Genomic DNA, 20,551 nt, shown 5'->3' on the forward strand with positions numbered 1-20,551 from the left:
CGAGGTGAAGGACATTTCGGTGGCTGCTGGGCCGGAGGGTAACGAAGCATTTCTGTATTTTACCCAGAAACCCCTGTTTTTTTTGGCTGCTGCTCTCCGGACATTACTGACGCCTTCAGAGCGAAGGGACGCTGAGAGCCTGAGCCTGTTTTGTGTGCTTTTCAGAGTTCATCATGGACTGCAACTTCGACCAGGGGGCGTGCGAGTGGGTGCAGGACAAGGAGGATGACTTTGACTGGGACGTGTCCTACCACGACAGAGGTAACGTTCTCCAGACATTTCTACCGAAGCTGTTTCTGTGGAAATGACTTTTAAGTTTTAACTTTTCATTTTAAAATTTAGCCATTTAGCAAGTGCTTTATATATTCTCTGCAAAACCCCAGACATAAGGATATCAACATTTAGAGGAAATGTTGCCTACTTTCTCATTCAGTGTACTCAACAGCTGTACTCAATAGTAAGCAAGTGCGCTGATTCGGACACGGCCCTACTACTCTCCTACCGTTTCTCCCCCGCCTGATCTGCGACGCTCGCCCCCTGTCTGCAGGGGTAGGGAACTACATGTCTGCGAGCGGTCTCCATGGCGAACCCAAGGACCTGGCCAGACTGAGGCTGCTGCTTAGCGACCGCGCGCGGAAGAGCGGCTTCTGCCTCACCTTCAACTACCGGCTGGCGGGGACGCGGGCGGGGGCGCAGGTGGGGGCGCTGCGGGTCCTCCTGGACAACAGCGGGTACGCGGTGTGGGAGCACAGCCACGCCCGCGACCCCGACTGGCACACGGAGCTCATCGCCGTGGCCTGGGAGCAGGAGCCGCCGCAGTCGGTGAGAGAGCGTCACGAGTGTCCGCCACATTCGCGTTCACATCTGCCAGACGAGCGTTCACATTCACCTCACGAGCGTTCACATTCCCCACATGTGCATTCACATTCACCTCACGAGCGTTCACATTCTCCACATGCGTGTTCACATTCCCCACATGTGCGTTCACATTCACCTCACGAGCGTTCACATTCCCCACATGTGCGTTCACATTCACCTCACGAGCGTTCACATACCCCACATGTGCATTCACATTCACTTCACGAGCGTTCACATTCTCCACATGTGCGTTCACATTCTCCACATGTGCGTTCACATTCACCACATGCGTGTTCACATTCACCTCACGAGCGTTCACATTCGCCTGACGAGCGTTCACACCCGCTCACATATCTGATGTATATTGTCAGTTGGTTTTAGAATAACTGACCCCTGTACATTCCACCTCTGCTGTTAACAAGGACACAGAGGGGTGAAGGACATACTGGATTACACATACTGTGTAATGCCTTCTGATGTTGGTTGGTTTTAGAATAACTCTGAAATGGTGAAGGGTAAAGTGATGTATCCTTCGAGCACCAGGTTTAGTCTGCTGTCATTCCTCCATCTTGCTCTGTAGATCATCTTTGAGGCGGAGCGAGGTACGGATTCTGGGGGAGAAATCGGGCTGGACAACGTGGTGCTAACTTCGGGTACCTGCCAGGAGGAGGAGCCTGTGATCTTCTGAGCTGCTTCACACCTGCGTTACCTGCGTAACCCAGGAAACGCATCGCCGCCCGTCCCAGGTGTCCATTGTCTACGCTGTCCTAGTCAGGCCTCGTCCCAACTCGCAGAGAGACACCGAAGGGACAAACCATACTACTTTCGAAATCTGATGCAGCTATGTGTCTCCCCCTTCTGGTCAGCATTAACCCAACAGTAGGTTTTTTTTGGAACATTCTAAGCCAGTTCTTTCAAAATTCTAGAACTCCACTGCTTTCAATTGCCAGTAGTGATTGTGACACCAGCATTAGAATGTTCAGTTCAGAACATTCTAATGACATGTTTGCGAGCTCACGCCTTAAAGGGTTAAGGAAACACACGCAACTGCAATACCATGAGCTGTCCTCGCTGTCCATCTATCCACACAGTGTCTCTTTTTCACGCCGGATCTTCACACATCATTTTGTCTGCGTACACTCATTTACAGCGTACAAAAAAAAAACAAAGGACACAGCTGTCACAACACTAGTTCCTCCTGTGTCAGTGGCAAAGCTAGGGATTCCACATGTACTGACTATTTACACACCCAAGATATATAAAGCTCTGATAATGCTGAAGAGCCTGAAAGAAGCCATCTTTCATGTTTTCAGTACATTAAGAAATGGCTGTCATTCTGGGCCTCAGCCAGGTTTGTGTGCTTTTTGTGTTGTTTTTGATGTGGTACAGGTGTGCAGCAGCGTACTGTGTAATTAACAGATACTTAAAATCTGTCGGGCAGGGACTGGTTGCATTTAGAACACTACAGATATCAATGAACTTTAGATTCACTCTGTAGTCTTCTCTTAAATTTTACTTAGCAGTCTTTAGTAGTCATTATTGTCTGTTTTTTTTAATCATATTAAGATTGTTACTCAGAACTGTTGTAAATTATGTTTTTAATACTGTACTACAATAAAAAAAATGTTTTTATAAGTGTTACATGTTCATTTTACTTCCATTTAACTGAATAGTTCTCCACTTTCTTCTCCCAGTAAGTTTAGCGCATGATCATTAAGGGTCAAAACTGGGGTTTTATTGAGGACTGTCGCCAGGGCAACCTTGGTTCATATCCTAAAATGCGGATGAATTAGTAAGTGGTTCTGCTCTAAAAATCAGACGTGCCAAGACTGCAAATTCACACAATGACAGAATTCCTGGTGGATTGGGGCTGAAATTAATTTAAAATGGATGGGCCACGGTTATCCTGACCAAGCTGACCGAGACTGTCCAATACAAGCTGTTTGGTGCAGACGGGCTCACATAATAGGACATTATGATTTAAACAAAAAAAAAAACCTTTCATCTAGCCTGCAGTAAAATAACAACATTAGTAAAAACAAATGTTGAATTGAGCGGCAGTGTAGTAAAATGGGTAAGCAGCCGGTCTTGTAACCCAAAGGTCGCAGGTTCGATTCCCGGGTAGGACACTGTCGTTGTACCTTTGAGCAAGGTACTTAACCTGCATTGCTTCAGTATATATCCAGCTGTATAAATGGATGCAATGTAAATGCTATGTAAAGATTTGTGTAAGTCACTTTGGATAAGAGCGTCTGCTAAATGCCTGTGAAATGATTTCTCCCTGAAAGCTGTCTTTCACTGCTAAGAAGACGGGGCCTTCAGTCGAAATCTCACTACGCAGAGCAGGGGGATTAAAGGACAAAAGGAGTTTCAAAGGCAAAAATATAATAAACATGCCCACACCCCACCCTGTAAGGCACCTGGGATTCTGTTTGGCAGTCAAGACAAAAAAAAAAAAGACCTCCTTAGTACTTCATCTGTCCTCTGTGGACAGAAAAAAATAAACAAATGAAGAGAAACAGCAAGTGAACATATCCTGGCATTCATAAGGGTGGAGTGAGAGCTTTTCGCCAAGGTGGAAAGGGCCTTTCTCCCGTTTCCCCGTGTTGACACGCGTCTGTCACGCTGGCTTTAAACATCAGGAACCTGTGAGAGGAACAACACTGCTTCAGGAAATTACAGCTTTCACCCCGCACTGCATCTGACGTCATCAAAACTCAAACTGTTGAAAATGCAGAACAGTGAAGCGCATGTGGTCTATTTTATCTTGCACTGGCCTCTAGTGTATGATCTGTAGATATTTAGATAATGATATGGGGGGGAAAGAATGCTTGTTCTATTGCACTAATGATTCATTTTCAGCGATTTAGCGCCATCTGGCAGACATTAGAGAAATGAACGGAGTAACTCCGGCATTAACTTACAAACAAACATGGCGGCCATCTAGTCTGTACAAACGACGGTATGTGAGATAGTTACAGTTTTAGTCGCCTGCTGCTGTATCAATAGAATGTAGCTGTCACACACAATATAGCCTAGTGCTGTAAGAATTATTCGATGCCATGGTGCTGTAAAAGGTAAAAGATCATTTTTGTCTCGCTGTCGATCTGTATAGGCATTGCTAACTTCAGAAGCTAACATAAGCTAGTGGAGTGCTGGCTATGATTATGTACATTACAGTAAAGCTTTTCTGCAGTAAGAACATGGACATGGGTCTTAGCGACCTACCGTGAAGTTAATAAGTCCTATAACTATGCAAACTAGCTGGTTCAAATAAGTGGCTTCATATTTTCTTCCATCTTCCATATTGTAGCTCTGCACATGACATGGTGACGTGCTTAAAATGTTTACAGTTGGCCATTGAAGATATAGTTCTATTAGCTAGCATTATAATTGAATGCATTGCATTTAAGTAATTTGCATTGTGAAACACTTGTGTACAGGCTATTTTCAAATGCTTCTCAATAAATGTAAAGTCTGTCTGGATGAAATAATAACGTGTTGGACTGGGTGCATCAATAATGTGTGATTCTTCTTGAATGTATTGTCAATAGGATACCCTGAAAAGTGCCAAACTCCCGGTGCTGTATAGGTATGGGGCATGGCGCCCCACCAAGCCATAACTTGGCAGGATGTCATACCTGCCATCCCAATCTTAGTTTTAGTCTAGATTCTAGCAAAAGGCATTTGTGTGTATAAGGAAAATTTACGATTTATCAGCATTGTTGGATTTCCACATTCATTTTACATTCCATTACAGGCATTTAACAGTTCCCTACCCATTATACTACTCTGCCACCCTTCATTTTAAGTGCAGTTGTATTGAATTCAATACAAGAATGATAAACTATGTCCTTCTGAACACGTTAAAGCTTCCGGGCCTTTTCTCCCACTGTTTTCATTTTCAGCCTCTGCTTCCCCTAGCGATGAACGCTAATCAGATTTCACATCACGCGCGTCAGATCGAGAAGCTTCACTGCGAGGGTGACTACGACGCCGTGCGCTCTCTGCTGAGGGACCTGGAGCGCGCGCCCGTCACGCTGGAACTGCTTCGGGAAACGGGCGTGGCCAAAGTGCTGCACCAGGTCCTGAGGACCTGCCCCGTCGCCACGGCGAGGAAAGCGGCCAAGCTCCTGCTGTCGGGGTGGAGGAAGCGGTGCGGCGGTGGGGCGCCGGTTTCCACAGGAAGCCGCTGTCATCGGCGGGGAGAGGCCGAGGACCGCGCCCGAGGCCGGGGGGGCAGCGGGGAGCGCCGGGGCGGAGACGGCTCTCGCTCCCCTGGCAGCTCTGATGAAGAGGAGGAGGAAGACAGAGAGAGGAAGAGGCTCCTAACTGAAGAGGGGAGCGGCGTTTCGGAGGTGACGCGGGAAGCGGCCCGATCTGTGGAGGACAGCGCGGTGGGCGCGTCTGCTTCGGACAGAGGCGGTGATGTCACGGTGACATCATCAGTGACCTCACCGGTGGAGTTCACGCAGGGGCCTGCGGAGACTGCCCAAATCGCCACGACTCCCTCGTCGTCCCCGAACAGCGACGCCTCGCCCCTGAGGTCCAAAAGCACGCAGCTGCTCCTCCAGGCTCTGGGGCCGGAGGGGGCCGGCGGGGACGGGCCGGCCCCCGATCTCTCAGCGCTGGCCCGGGACATCGAGGAGCACGTCTTCCTGCTGCACGGCCGGAACGAGCCCAAGTACAGGTCCTGCGTCCGGAGCAAAGTCTCCAACCTGAGGAACCGTGGGAGCCCCCACCTGAGGGAGGGTCTGCTGCAGGGCACGCTGGGCCCGGAGGCCTTCGCCCGCATGTCCGCCGCCGAGATGGCCGGTCGGGAGCTGCAGGAGCTGAGGCGCGAGTACACGAAGTCGGCCATCCGTGAGCACCAGCGCCCCCTGGGGGTGGAGGGCACCGCGACGGACAAGGTGCGGTGCAGGCGCTGCGACGGCTTCGACTGCAGGGTGACGCAGATCTCCCGGGGCGCCCTGTTCCTGCCCGGGTGGGTGCGTAGCGGGAACCCAGACGAGGACACCATGACCTTTATGACCTGCGCTGGCTGCGGGGAGCAGTGGTACCACTCCGGCTGGGTCTGTCTGTGACGAGGTCGGGGCGAACGGGAGTGTTCCTCACTCGATGTTTTGCTTATTACGTCTCAATAAAGTCTTCGGTTCAATCCAAGTTTATCACCGTCTGGTCTTCGTTGATATTGTGGAATGTGACTATGAATTATCTGTATTGCCAACAAAACTCAATGGTGCCTATTAGTTCTAGTCACAAGAAATCAGTAGTGTGACGTTACCATAAACTGGGTTAATTCTGTAAATTAGGAAGGCTCAGACAGGTGGAGAATTGCTAGCACTTTTTTTTATTGCCCTCTTGTTTAATTGACCGCTTAGCTGTGAGGGGCTGTTTTTAGAAACTGTGGCGCTACAGGAAGCAGAGGAGTTCATAGCAGATTTATTTGGAACACAGATGGGCTCATTAGGTCTGTGTTCCAAATAGATCATGTGACTGCAGTAGAGCATGCAGAGCATGTGACCAAGCGTGCCCTCACCACCGCGCGCTGAACTCTGGTGAACCTCTCACAGGAACTGCATACATCGCGGGTCAGGAGTACTCAAGTCTGAGGGGGTATTTCACGAAGCGGGATTACTGAGTCAGCTGGATGACTGCGCTGAGTAAAACCCCTTTTTACTTCAGTCCCTGTTCCAGATTTGGGGGAGTTCCAGGTCTTTACTCAGTGCAGTTATTAAGAATGAAAACCAGGCAATACTACTGGCCTTGAGGGTCAGGTTTGAGCGTCCCTGTTGCCGATATTTTTGTTGTTGGATGTCACCTTTTACTTTAAGATTTTTTTTTTTTTTTTTTAAATAGATTTGGGATTGTCAATGAGTGGCTATACTCTTCTGGAGTAGATGATCTTAATATGATTTGCATTTATTAAATGTGCTTACTGTGTGTGTGTGTGTGTGTGTGTGTTTGTGTGTAAAACGTAGGAACGCCCATATTTGTGTGACAGGGAAACTTGGAACGAATTGAAGTTGTCCTCATGAGACCTACCCAGTATCAGCATTTTGACTCACTGTTAGGAACACTGTATCACTGCTGTTACATGCCTGAATGGCGATATAGAATTTCCGGTCGTGGATGAGCTGTTAGAACAGACGTTTCAGTTGTTTTATTGCAGTTTTCAGTCAGTATTTAGTTGCATTTTGTGGTCATTGTTGCTAACTTGGGATTCATTACTCCTCAGAGTGTTATTGTGTGTCTTTTGAACATGGCTATGCAATGTGCAGCTCTGTCCAGAGACTTATATGGGAAACATTTTATGGGCATGGCTTATCAGGAGCGTGACATTTGTCAACACTCCTACATTATTGTGCCAGTGCGTGCCCTGCGATGGCTTTGGAAGTTCTTTTCCTGAATTTACAGCTATCCTGAGAATAGGATTTGATGCCTAAAACGAAATGACCATTCAACTGTAATTCACTGAAACAGTACATGTGATTATGGAACAATGGAAATTCACATTTTAAATGAGCACTCAAGTCAGCTATCATGTATTTTGCCTCACTGAATGAGTAGCCTGTGAAGTGTTTTGAGTATTTACACATTATGGTTATGAAGACAACTGCTACAGTACATTACCTGTAGGACAGGAAGGTGTAACTATGACTGATTTGAGTTGCCATCCAGCAGTCCCCACAATGGGATTGTGGTCCCTGGCTTATGTTATATATGGCAGTTTATTCTCCATACTAGGGGGTTATGTATTAGTATTTCAGAGGAGTGAACAAGTTATAAAAATAAAATTATTTAACAGAACAAACTGAGCCATTATGAAGGGAGAAACTGTAGAAGATTCAAATGCAGAACTGTTAGTTTTAAGTTTTTTTCAGTTTAAAGTTTATTTAACAACAAGGTCTCTTGACATACTTTACAAATCATGGGGTAAAAATAAGAATAAAAGAGGCAGACGCCAAAGTGTTAGGAGCACGTAGGCAATGAAAAGCTGTAGACAGAGTGTTAACAAGAATGGAATAGAACCGTGAAGGAGCGTGAGCACACGAGCACAGATAAAACTGAGTACACACCTACCGATAAAAAGTTATAGCAGGGAGAAACAGATAAAAATAAATTGGCAGGTGTATTGAAACCGTGAGGTCAGTGGGGAGAGTTAGGTGTAGGAAAGACTATATACTGTACATGTGTTTTCTGTCATGATTTTAAAAATAGTGACTTTCTGAGGTTCCCTAACCATGGGAATAGTCCTAGCGGGCTAGCGTCCCTGGAGCCTAGGGCACGGGCTGGAATACAGGGCTTGAGTAAGTCGGTTGAGTAGGACGGGGCTAACCCACACAATGCCTTATTGACCAATAAGAGGGTTTTGCACTGGACGGGAGCAGTGTGCTCTGGCCTTCTGATTGCTGTCCAAGTTGCAGAGTTTTGGACAAGTTGTAGAATATTGAGTGCAGTATTTGGGCAGCCAGACAGCTGTGCACAACAACAAGTCTGACCAGGATGTGACAGATCCACAAAACAAATTTTTTCGGCACCCTTCAAATTTTTAATGCATTTTTTAAACATTGCATACCTTGCTATTTTGGAGATACTGTTAATTTGGGTAACCAGTGAGGTATCCAGCTACAGGTGAGATTCAGTGTTTGGAAGTGTTTTTGAAAAAAAATGTAAATGAAGGAACATGGCAGTCTGTGATCTCAAGTATTTTTGTTCTGACCGATTAAGAACTTGAGTACACTGCAGATCATCATTATAAATTTTGTATTGTGTAGGCTATTGGAATGGAGGGTCAGCAGGTAGTGGTCAAGACCCAAAAATGAAGTTCCCTTTCATCAGTGTTCAATGTTGGAGAATTAGGCATTGTGCTTAAACCCTGGTTGAAGTTTGAGAATACCACAGATTTTTACATTTTTATCTATTTATCTATTTATTCATTTGGCAAAATCAATTGCGCAAAACAATACAATATAAATAAACTACGCACACCTAATATTTTTAAGTTATTCCACGAAGAATGGCATTGAATGTGAAATGTGGATGTCAAACAAGCTTCGTAAATTTAATCAAAATACATAAAAACATTAAAATTATTGGTTTGCAAAAAAAAAATAAAAAATCTGGCAACCCGGAAGTTGGGAGCTTCGGCGCTGGTCACATGAGTCGGCGCGGACTGGGGCAGCCTCTGTCGAGAGACGCCATGTCAGATGAGAGCTGCAAGAAGCCGTACGCTTCGGGAAGGAGATGCGATAAATGAATAATACACAAAAACACCTGCAGGATATAGCCAAGTATTGCTACTTGAGCGTTTGAACGGGTAAGGTACGTTTATGACATATCGCTCTTGGTCAGCCAGAAAATATAAATCGATAGAAGAGCTTATTTTACCAAGCAAGCTAGCTATATTGGCGTTAACTAACAGTTACAATGAGCTATTGTCAACATTAACAGGAGTGTTGGGGAGCATCACAGGCTGACATCAAGAAGTAGCTAGCGTTAACTGACATTAGCTAAATTAGCTTGGTGGAATAATCTGGCACGAACCGGCCTTACGATGAGAAACTCGGCAATTGTGTAGCTAGCTAGACTGGGTAACTGGCTTTTTCCATAGTTAGCAATGTTGGCAGTCAGCTTCTTATACTTCAGTTGTGTGACCACACTCGTGTTTATCTCATTTACATCTGCTAACACTACCTGGTGATCTTTGAACCTTAGCTTTGCTTGTTATGTTACTATTTTGGTAACAAACAAAAAAAAAAAGCCACACATTTTGCTAAGTTGGTTCAATGCTAGTAGCATTCAACTTTATAGAGATGTTTGGTGGGAACGTCGAGTTTTTTGCTGGCGAACGTGAAAGTGAACGATATTTATCTAACTAGGCTACATGTTGTTTCTTCACAAATCATCTATGCGTCGAGTTAGGTCATGTTTTTATATGTTGGGTGTTTATTAGCTTTTAGGTAGCTAACGCCAGTGGAGTTTGCAAGCTTTCGGGTGTTTGCACGTAGTGTTTGGCGAGTTAACAAGCTAGCTAACGTTAGTTAACCAACTAAACTGCGCTTGCTTTCCGTGACTTGTTCAGATGGTATAGCGTTTTCTGGGTGAGCAACCAACCTTGGATGTATTTGATGGTCGACAAGTTTTCCTGTTAGCAATCATGCATAACGACGAATTGATTTTAAGACTGCATCGCTGTTTTGTAGATTAGGCTATGCGATTCGCAACAATTACACAACCAGCTAGCTAATCAGTCGCAACCATAGGTAAACCATTATAAAACGTTAAACGATGTGTGCATTAACCTTGGAGGTTTATTCTCATTCAAAACGGCTTTGCTTTGCTGCATAATGGCTCATATGAATGGTACAGTGTGGTGTAAACCTTGTGACTTGCAGGACGAGTCAGTGCTGATAATGGCACATGATCTGGGCAGCTGAGCCAGGGTCTGATATGAATACAGCCCAACCCGGCCTGATAACGTAGTGCTGCTGCGGCCGCGGCCTGGGTTATTCTCTAGTTGCATTGTGAACCTTTTTTTTTTTTAAATTCAGTCATATGTTACAACCCACTTAGTGTCTAGTCAAATAAAGTAGTGAACGGACTAGTCCTTAAATTCACTTTATAAACTAATCAAAAAATTCAATCTGACGTGCCATCTTGAATCATCTGCCAAGTATTTATTTTTACACTTCCCGTTGGACTGGTACGCTAATGTAACTCTGCCTAAAGACCGACTGTACTGTTGTGGCAATATAACTGTAGAATCGGTGCGTGTGCATGTTTAGGTTTTTAATGCAAGCAATGAATACAATACAATACTGATTAGTAATGTTTTTTTTTGTGTGTGTGTGTCTGATATTTGCAGAAGCTGAGCACGGGAGACATGGCCAGTCTGTCAAGGTAATTTTGAAATGTGGAAGCGTATGGTTCCTGTGTGTTAACTCTGGCTTTGCACAAGATATGCCGTACCCTTGTGCGGTTACATGTGACCAGTAAAAATTCGCGCAACTACTGCAGGGGTGGAAAAGTTTTTTGTTGAAATGTAACATTTTGAAAAACTGAGTAAACGGCTTTTTTTTGTCAGTTAGAAGCCCTGCGGACATTCACACGGTTGCTGTTGTGAAACTACAGGCCTTACCTCTGCCATTCTTTCAGACTGGTGAATTAAAACAAACCGACACATGGTGCATTTGTCATTTGAGTTTTTTAATCTACTCTTTTTTTATTTAAGGATAGTAACTTGTATAGAAAATGCAGCAAAAAATGGAATATGGAAAATGCTGACTTGGGCTGATAAATGCTGATGGGAACAGCTGATGAGTTAGTTCCTCTTGCAGTTTTGAGCAAAGGTTAGTCTGGACTTTTTTTTCCTTTTTCTATCCCATGTGACTGTCAGCACATGCTTGAATGCGTTTAGTTAAGATCAGAGTTCGAGAAGGCTCTTGAATGGCCAATAGTTTTGATGAGTGTGTCATTGTGGGTCCGTCTATGCGTAGTTTATGAAACCACCGCGCTCTTGTACAGGACGCTGTCACGTTACTCTCTTTCATTGTGCTTTTTAAACATTGCAGAAGTGCAGTGACCATTTTCCACTTTGAGTAAATGGGTCACTTAGTGTCCGCAACCATTGTTCTGTTTACTTGGTCGCTGCGAGGAGCTTGCTATAAAAGTGTGCTGTGCATTCAGCCTTGTATAAATAATGAGTCACTTAATGCATTGTGCTACAGGCCATAGTAGAGGAGTTCCGGTGCTGTTATTCCAGCATTGCCCTGATTCATATTGCAGTCATTTGGTTTTAATTTTTAACTCTGGTAGCTAGGAGTGGGGTGAGTCTGTTTTTTTTTAGGTGTGTGAGTGTTGATTGGTCGAGAGCTGCAATATGGTGGTGTGAGCACATTCCAACAGAAACGTTCCAGTCAGGTTCCACTTTCTGTTGTCATCTCACACGTGACCAACCATCGAGTGATCCAGTGCAGTTTTACCTGTTTTCTAGAGCAAAATGAATTGCTCTTCTTCCCGTTAATCTCCACAGAATGCTGGAATGTGAATTGAAATGGACACCTGTGGGTAGTGTCATCTGCAGGGGGTGGAGCCTGTGCGCACGCTCATGAATATTTATTGAGCTGATTGGCAGATTAAGTCCTTCTGTCACGTTTGTGTTGTCTGTTAGTTACTGACTGGCCTGACTTTTTATCTGTTTGGGTGGTGTAATACGTAACTCGCTGTGTATTGCATGCAAGCATAATAGAAGCAGGTTTCTCTTTTTGAAAATACTGTAAATTCTTAATACTGTGAATTTATTGCACATAAGGGGCAAATTAATTTCTTGCTCAGGTCCTGAGCAACAGAGTTAACCACTTTGTATGGACATGGCAATAAAATGTAGATATGAAATTATTTCCAGGGAAATTGCGCGTAACTGTGCCTTTATCTAGGCACGTTAGAGTGTATGCAAACATACTTTTATTGAAAGTATTTGAATGTGTTGCGAGATGGCAGTTATGCAAAGAGACCGCTGGCCTTGTGTTTGTGCCTCAGTGTGACGGTGCAGGACTGACGGGTAAGTGGAACCGTCTCCAGCAAACTGGGTCCCCATTCAGAGAAACCTGCTGCTTTTTTTTGAGAAAAGGGACTAGTGAACCTTCTGTTGCATTTTCTCACCGAACTGATGTGGAATTTTTGGTGAGTCGCACTTAACATTGATGCTGCATTTTAGTTTTTCGCGCTGAAGTTGCACCTCTATGCTTGTAATTCTTTTTTTAAATTCTGCTTTGCATATGAGATGACCGAATACTTCTTTTTGACTAGGTGTCATTTTTGACTGCGCAATCTTTGACTTGCGCTCATTGTCTACAAGAGTGAACGTGCACGCAGGGTCTTCAGGAAACTGAGTTGATCAGCGGTTCTAGTAAAGACATCCTGGAGCGTGTGCTTAAGAGCCTCATCTACCAAGTGCTAAGGAGCTCTGGCAGTCTGAGCCAAATTAATCAGGATTTGATCCAGGATGTTGTGATGCAAGAGTAGATCGTGATGCAGGGAAGATTCATTTGGAAACAGCAGATGTGCCGTTTATAAATTCAATCACTAACAATCGCTGAGCTCACTGAAGCAGGTGCTGGTCCTCACTGCTGACTGACAAACTGCAGGAGCATTTAACCTTTGGAGGGAAAAAAATAAATGCCAGGAATCGTGTGTGTGGGACAGAAAGACTGGACAAATAGATCCAGTGGGACGAAACTGTTAGCAGCCTTACACTACAGTTCCTTAATTTTCGTTATGCAGTGTTGTAGTGTCAATGAGGGTGCAAACGAAGACTGCTCTCTTATGGATGCCGTTTTTTTATTAGTTATGTAGAGCTCAGTTTTGGTGCTCAGGCCTTTTTAAAAGTATATTTTTATGGCTTTTTCCGTTCTGCTGGACAGAGCAGTGTAGAGAGACAGGAAGGACGGGAGGCAAGGGAGAGGGGGAGACGCGCGATGAAGGTCGCGTGGCCGGATTCGAGCCGCCGTCCTCGCCGCTCGTAACGGGCGTGTGGTCAGCGCTCTACGGGCTACGCCACGAGACTCCCCTACACCCCTGCCCCGGCCCTTTTAGCCAAAAGCATGTCGGGTGACTAGAAATCACACTCGGATGACCAGAGCAGGAAAGAACCGGAAAGCTTTAAATTCGGGAGGAGCCGTGTTATTTTACAGTCCAGGTGAACTCATCCAGTACACTTCCAATGAGGGGAAACTGAACTGTTATCTGTTTCTTTTCTCCACCCCCCCCTTCCCCTTCCCCTCCCCCTCCCCCTCCCCAGGTGGATGTTGAAGATTTCCCCTGAACACTAGAGGTAAGGACACCGTGCGTGCTGCGTGGCGGTTCTCTTCATGACTGTCATAAGACTGGCTGAGGGATTTTTGGTGGCCTAGCGTTCCTGCCGTGTCTTTACTGCCTTATTGAATTCTGTCTGCTAAACAAGGGGGAATTATGGGCCGTGGCTGCCACAGCGGGCCCTTTGAGGGGTTTTAACGAGGGTCACGTTCGGGTCCCGCGAAGCCGCCCAGCTCGGCTCTGCTGGCGTAGGGGCCAAAGCGCGGCTGTAGATGAAAAAATAAAACAAAATATTTTTTAAAAGGCCTGTGTTCCTGTCTAAATATGTGTATTAGGTGCCCAGAATGTGTAAGAGGTGCTTTTTATAAGTACACAACTCTTGGATTAGATGTCTAAGTTGAATTAGAGGTTAAATCCAGTTACTTCTGGTCCAGAGTGAAGTGTGTTGGACAAATTCACTGCTAGGTTTGAGACCCACTGGTCCTCAACTGTGACCTGCTGAACTCATTTTATTGGCTGTGATTGATCCCTTATTACATTTCTGTTACATCCATTCTACCCCTACTTTACACCAGGCCGGCCAGTGGAGGATGAACTCTCCCTCTATAGTCTGCTTCCTCCAGAGATTTTTTTTTTTTCATCGGGGAGTTTCTTTTTGTCGGGTTTTCCTGCCCACTGGGGTGTTTAGCTCACGTGTTTGCTATTCGGGGTTTCTGGCCTGGTTTTTGCTCTTTTCTGATATTCTGTGAAGTGTCGTCATGACGACAGTTTTTTTTTGTAGCTGTGAAACTGGAGTGCAGTAGGCTTTGTGGATCACTGTCTAACATCAGTTTATCCAAAAAACCTTTCATCTTCATCAAGAGATCATTTTGAATCCCATTGTTGTAGTAGTGTATCAGAATTTGACCTGTGAATTGAGTGGTTTTGAGGTCTTGATTAGTGTCTGAGTTTTTTTTTCAGTCTCCTGAAAGAATGATCTTTATTGCCTAAACGGTTCTGCTCTGTGCTCCAGGACCCACCGCAATCCCAGAAGTGCCCAGCGGAGAGGCCAATGGCGTCGAAGTCGTCCCTGCTGAAGGTCATCCTGCTGGGGGACGGGGGCGTGGGCAAGAGCTCCCTCATGAACCGCTACGTCACCAACAAGTTCGACACGCACCTCTTCCACACCATCGGCGTGGAGTTCCTCAACAAGGACCTGGAGGTGGACGGGCGCCTGGTGACCATGCAGATCTGGGACACGGCGGGACAGGAGCGCTTCCGCAGCCTCCGGACGCCCTTCTACCGCGGCTCCGACTGCTGCCTGCTCACCTTCAGCGTGGACGACAGCCAGAGCTTCCTCAACCTGGCCAACTGGAAGAAGGAGTTCATCTACTACGCCGACGTCAAGGAGCCCGAGAGCTTCCCCTTCGTGGTGCTGGGCAACAAGCTGGACGTGGCGGAGAGGCAGGTGGGCGCCGAGGAGGCCCAGCAGTGGTGTCGGGACAACGGGAACCACCCGTACTTCGAGACCAGTGCCAAGGACGCCACCAACGTGGCGGCGGCCTTCGAGGAGGCGGTGCGGCGGGTGCTGGCCGCCGAGGACAGGGCGGAGCACCTCATCCCCACGGACACGGTCAACCTGCACCGGAAGCCCCGCTCTAGCGCCTCCTGCTGTTGATTGCCGGCGCGAAACTGCGGTTTTTTTTTTCCTCGTACCCCCCAGCATGCAACTTGAGGCATGGCCTAACCCCCCCCCCCCCCCCACCCCCCTCCTCCTCCTCCTCCTCCCCCTCCCCCAGGAAAGATTGGGGGTACATTCAGGAGCCAGAACATCACGTGGAACACGATGAGATGATGGGCGGAGCCCAGAGGTTTAGAGTTTTTCTGAAGGGTGTCGGACAAGCTCTGAACTCCAACTCCCATCAGCCCCTTTGAGAAAAGCTGTGTGGTGCTTAGCCAGTTGAGCGTGCCCTTGATTTGTTTGGCATGAGTACAGCGCTCCCATCCGCACGTGTCCCCGCTTGGCCTGGCGCCCCTGAGTAAGAATCCTCAGTGTAATTAGAAGCTCATTTATTCCTGGATGTGTGGGATTATAGGGTGGGGTGTGGAGGGTAGGCTTCTGAAGCCATAGGGGGGACTTCCAGGTCAACTGTGTAGTATTTAATAAAAGTATAAATATTGTCTAACTCTTACATGTCCTAATATAAAGAAATGACACGGTAATGGAGGTCTGGAGCTGTTTCTAATGATGACGTCAGGATGTCGGAGAGAACAGCTTCCTTTACGTCACGGTCTGAAGGCCGACAGGAAGAGGCACCTCAGCCGTACTGACTGTTTCCTCCTCCATAGCAGAAATTAGTTTGGACCGGGGCCCAAAATGAGCCCCTCTTGCTTATTATGTAGATCAGATTTAGAGATGGAAAAAAACAATTAAAAGGTATGTCAATTTGCTTAAGATCTAGTAAAAAATAAAATAAATAAATAACTAAGAAAAATGATTTCAATGTTAAGCTCTGGAACATATTTCATATGGCTACATTATACATGCTATCTCAGTTGTCAGAAGAAAAAATTCTTGGTGTTGATTATTTTAATGAAACAGCAATTTGTTTACCTTAAATTGAAGGATTACACAACGGTGCCAAATGTAACACTGTCTCTAATGAATTGTAACATAACTCAATTATATTGACTGACTAAAGTAATTTATACAGTCTTCCCATTTTTGTCTGACCTCAGAAGTGTTGGTCACTTTCTAATAAAAAGCACTAGTGTTCCTACTTTATAGTACAGAGATAGACGTTGGACAAAAACAATTGTTAGCAGGAATATTCTTAGTAAGCAGGACTACTCATCAACCATGTACTGTTGGGGGGGGGGGGGGGGGGGTGGGGGGGGGACTGTGTGTTCTTTTGGACTTTGCAAAAAATGTCCTTTTGCCGGCGAGAATTTGCAAACGCAAGAGGGAAGAGACATCGGAGCGGAAAAGCCTGGCTGTGTTCTCATGCATGAAAAGATTCTGCTGTTTACATTACCACTAATAAACTGAAAAAGATGTTTTACTGCACAAATGTTAGCCACGTGATTTTATTTTATTTTTTTCTTGGAAATGAATTGTGGGTGATTTCCTCTGCCTCTCTTTCCAGGATTCAGTTATAAACAAAGCAAAGATGTGAGATGCAGAGAAATGCACGTGCACACTTGTATATGTATATAATTATGTATATATATATATATATATATATATATATATATATTTAAGTGTGTGTGTATATATATGTGTGTGTATATATATATATATATATAGATATAGATATAATGTATGACACATACTTTCCATCTGTAAGCAAATGATCGATCTTTATATGGTAAATGGTAAATGGACTGCATTTATATAACGCTTTTATCCGAAGCGCTTTACAATTGATGCCTCATTCGCCAGAGCAGTTGGGGGTTAGGTGTCTTGCTCAAGGACACTTCGACACGCCCATTGTTTGCTGTTATTGGATAGTAATAGCAATGGAAAAATAGTTTAAATGGTTTTAGAGGACAAAGTCTGTTCAATATTTTGTATGGTCCATCGGTCATCTTTTTTCTTTTTTTTTTGTTGCAAACATTGAATATGATTTGCTGTTGAGGCACCAAAACTATTTTGTTTGTAAGGGGTTTGGTAAGCAGCCTCTAAAATGCACGTCAGTTGCCTTTTAAGTGTTTGATTAAGGCCGGAGAGCTGATGGTTTTGGTGTGAAAAGGTCTGAACTGCGGGAGGGGCCTGAATGTGCCAGTGTCCAATGCGCAGAAGCACAAGATGGATTCCGCGGCGTGAAGCTCATAGCGTGCGTTCGCTAATGTGCGGGACGTACAGTCTGGCTTTTGTTTTAGCGATAGCCAGGCTGCCATACACTATGATGGCTGAAGGTATCAAAAATACTCAATGATTATGGAATCAAATCATTTCAAGTCAGTTTATTTAAGTAAGTAGCAAATTGTTTGGTAAATTCAACTGAGCTGAATTAAATAAAAAATGGTGTTGATCCCAATGCAGGCATCTCACATTATTCTTTTATCAAATCACCTTGGAAGTTAAAGGTGTTAAAAAATTTCCTGCCTTGCAATTCTGCTCATTCTTATCAGTTCGATGCAGTGCCATTCTGCATGATTTATTTAATTTTTTTCCGAATCGAGGCGGCTTTCGCATCAATTTCAGTCAGACGTGTGATGATCAAAAAACCACCGCCTGTTCAACTTGCATTAAAGTTCTATACGTTCGGGCCCAACCACTCTTCCCCTGAAGCCACCCAGCCTATTGGATTTTCCATTAATCGAGAGTGATTCGCAGGCCCGGACGTCAACCTGTCTGCGCTCTTCATCACAAAGGATGTCCGGCTTTGCCTTGTTCTCCGGTAAGTTGAATGAAGTTTTCTCAGTGAATCTTTTTACCCAGACAGATTTCATTATCACTTGGCTATAATAAGGTATGGCTGCCCATTGCAGTTGGCAGGTGTTTTGCCTGCTGATTGGTCAGCCCTTTTTCCTGTGGATGGGGATCACCTGGTGCTTCATGGATTGTTCCATGAAAAGTTCAAGCTGACTTGGAGGAGCAGACTATTTGCGCCAATGAGCAGGTGCACCTAATAAAGGTGCAGATAAGTGTGTATTTTGAATTTTTTCAGGAACTGCATTTTTCAATATAAATGACTTCAAACATATTTTGTTGTATTTTTTAAAATGTATTAATGTGATCGTATTTTAGTTGGTAATCCACTTTCTTTGAAAAATATTTTAGAATGCTCACACATATATATACAATTTTCTTTTAAGGTTCCAATATTATCCCACTAAACTTTTTAACTAAATTATTTGTTCCTTTATGATGCTGGAGGTTCAAATTAGTCTTATGAAAACAGTCATAATCAGGATGTTTGTGGAAAAACCTCAAAATGCTATAGTCATATGTCCATAAAAATTACATTTTTGTGGTACAAATTGACAGGCAATCATGTTTATATTACAATCATTGTGAAACAAATTTTACAATTTGTGTTTGATGGATTTTATGATAATTTTGGTGGAAAGTGAGGAAATATGTGTCTATAGCCTTATGTTCAAAAAAATGTCAAAACATTCTTGTTTTGATAACTGTGGATAGGTAAAAAATGTGTTTGAATTCAAAATACAAAAGGCTACAGCCTTATGTCCAAAGAATGTGAAAATACGTTGCAAACATGGTGAAATAAATTAATAAAAATAAGTTTGAAGTTATTTATGATCAAAAATGTGTTTTCTTGGTAAATTGAAAAAACATAAGGCTATAGGCTTATGTCCAAAAGGGTCAAAAGTGGCAATAATTTTTAAATGCCATTTTCTTTATACAGATGGATAGGAAATCATGTTTGTAATGCAATTGTGGTGAAATAAACTGATTAAAATGAGTTTGAAGTTATTTATGATCAAAAATGTGTTTTCTTGGTAAATTGAAAAATACATAAGACTATAGGCTTATGTCCAAAAAGGGTCAAAAGTGGCAATAATTTTTAAATGCCATTTATTAAATATGGATGGATAGGAAATCATGTTTGTATTACAACTGTGGTGAAATAAATGAATTAAAATGAGTTTGAAGTTATTTATGATCAAAAATGTGTTTTCTTGGTAAATTGAAAAATACATAAGACTATAGGCTTATGTCCAAAAGGGTCAAAAGTGGAAATAATTTTTAAATGCCATTTTCTTTATACGGATGGATAGGAAATCATGTTTGTATTACAACTGTGGTGAAATAAACTGATTTAAATGAATTTGAAGATATTTACGATCAAAAATGTGTTTTCTTGGAAAATTGAAAGAACATAAGACTATAGGCTTATGTCCAAAAGGGTCAAAAGTGGCAATAATTTTTAAATGCCATTTTCTTTATACGGATGGATAGGAAATCATGTTTGTATTACAACTGTGGTGAAATAAACTGATTAAAATGAATTTGAAGATATTTACGATCAAAAATGTGTTTTCTTGGAAAATGGAAAGAACATAAGACTATAGGCTTATGTCCAAAAAGGGTCAATAGTGGCAATAATTTTTAAATGCCATTTTCTTTATACGGATGGATAGGAAATCATGTTTGTATTACAACTGTGGTGAAATAAACTGATTAAAATGAATTTGAAGATATTTACGATCAAAAATGTGTTTTGTTGGAAAATGGAAAGAACATAAGACTATAGGCTTATGTCCAAAAAGGGTCAAAAGTGGCAATAATTTTTAAATGCCATTTATTAAATATGGATGGATAGGAAATCATGTTTGTATTACAACTGTGGTGAAATAAACTGATTAAAATGAGTTTGAAGTTATTTATGATCAATAATGTGTTTTCTTCTAAAATGGTAAAAACATAAGACTATAGGCTTATGTCCAAAAAGGGTCAATAGTGGCAATAATTTTTAAATGCCATTTTCTTTATACGGATGGATAGGAAATCATGTTTGTATTAGAAATGTGGTGAAATAAATGAATTAAAATGAGTTTGAAGTTATTTATGATCAATAATGTGTTTTCTTCAAAAATGGAAAAAACATAAGACTATAGGCTTATGTCCAAAAAGGGTCAATAGTGGCAATAATTTTTAAATGCCATTTATTAAATATGGATGGATAGGAAATCATGTTTGTATTACACCTGTGGTGAAATAAGCTGATTAAAATGAGTTTGAAGTTATTTATGATCAAAAATGTGTTTTCTTCAAAAATGGAAAAAACATAAGACTATAGGCTTATGTCCAAAACGGGTGAAAAGTGGCAATAATTTTTAAATGCCATTTTCTTTATACAGATGGATAGGAAATCATGTTTGTATTGCAATTGTGGTGAAATAAACTGATTAAAATGAGTTTGAAGTT

At 43.3% G+C, this 20,551-nt stretch overlaps 3 protein-coding genes across 8 annotated transcripts in view; all 3 read left to right on the forward strand.

Moving 5' to 3' along the window:
• Window positions 1-2,408, forward strand: part of LOC118214597 (epidermal growth factor-like protein 6) — a 16,712-nt gene extending 14,304 nt beyond the window's left edge. For both annotated transcript variants that reach the window (XM_035394683.1, XM_035394684.1), the window contains 4 exons: window positions 1-38; window positions 166-261; window positions 548-822; window positions 1,439-2,408. The exon at window positions 1-38 is cut by the window's left edge and continues 28 nt beyond it. In XM_035394683.1, the coding sequence (XP_035250574.1) occupies window positions 1-38; window positions 166-261; window positions 548-822; window positions 1,439-1,546 (517 nt within the window). In that variant the 3' untranslated portion in view covers window positions 1,547-2,408. The remainder of the gene's footprint in view (window positions 39-165; window positions 262-547; window positions 823-1,438) is intronic.
• A 1,359-nt stretch (window positions 2,409-3,767) lies between these two features.
• On the forward strand, window positions 3,768-6,801 carry LOC118214250 (transcription elongation factor A N-terminal and central domain-containing protein). Of its 2 annotated transcripts, none has more exons than XM_035394060.1 (2): window positions 3,768-3,820; window positions 4,767-6,801. In XM_035394060.1, exon 2 carries the CDS (start codon window positions 4,785-4,787, stop codon window positions 5,940-5,942), a length of 1,158 nt encoding a protein of 385 aa, XP_035249951.1. In that variant the 5' UTR covers window positions 3,768-3,820; window positions 4,767-4,784; the 3' UTR covers window positions 5,943-6,801. The 2 variants fall into 2 exon arrangements, with proteins under 2 accessions (XP_035249951.1, XP_035249950.1); XM_035394059.1 differs by having other exon boundaries at window positions 3,772-3,935.
• A 2,220-nt stretch (window positions 6,802-9,021) lies between these two features.
• On the forward strand, window positions 9,022-16,724 carry LOC118214251 (ras-related protein Rab-9A). Of its 4 annotated transcripts, none has more exons than XM_035394063.1 (5): window positions 9,022-9,178; window positions 10,727-10,761; window positions 11,093-11,210; window positions 13,661-13,693; window positions 14,687-16,724. In XM_035394063.1, exon 5 carries the CDS (start codon window positions 14,726-14,728, stop codon window positions 15,329-15,331), a length of 606 nt encoding a protein of 201 aa, XP_035249954.1. In that variant the 5' UTR covers window positions 9,022-9,178; window positions 10,727-10,761; window positions 11,093-11,210; window positions 13,661-13,693; window positions 14,687-14,725; the 3' UTR covers window positions 15,332-16,724. The 4 variants fall into 4 exon arrangements, with proteins under 4 accessions (XP_035249954.1, XP_035249952.1, XP_035249955.1 ...); XM_035394064.1 differs by having other exon boundaries at window positions 9,026-9,183; XM_035394061.1 differs by lacking the exon at window positions 11,093-11,210.
• Window positions 16,725-20,551: the final 3,827 nt, after the last annotated feature.

The sequence above is a fragment of the Anguilla anguilla genome, chromosome 15 (assembly GCF_013347855.1).
Source record: "Anguilla anguilla isolate fAngAng1 chromosome 15, fAngAng1.pri, whole genome shotgun sequence".
NCBI lineage: Eukaryota > Metazoa > Chordata > Actinopteri > Anguilliformes > Anguillidae > Anguilla > Anguilla anguilla.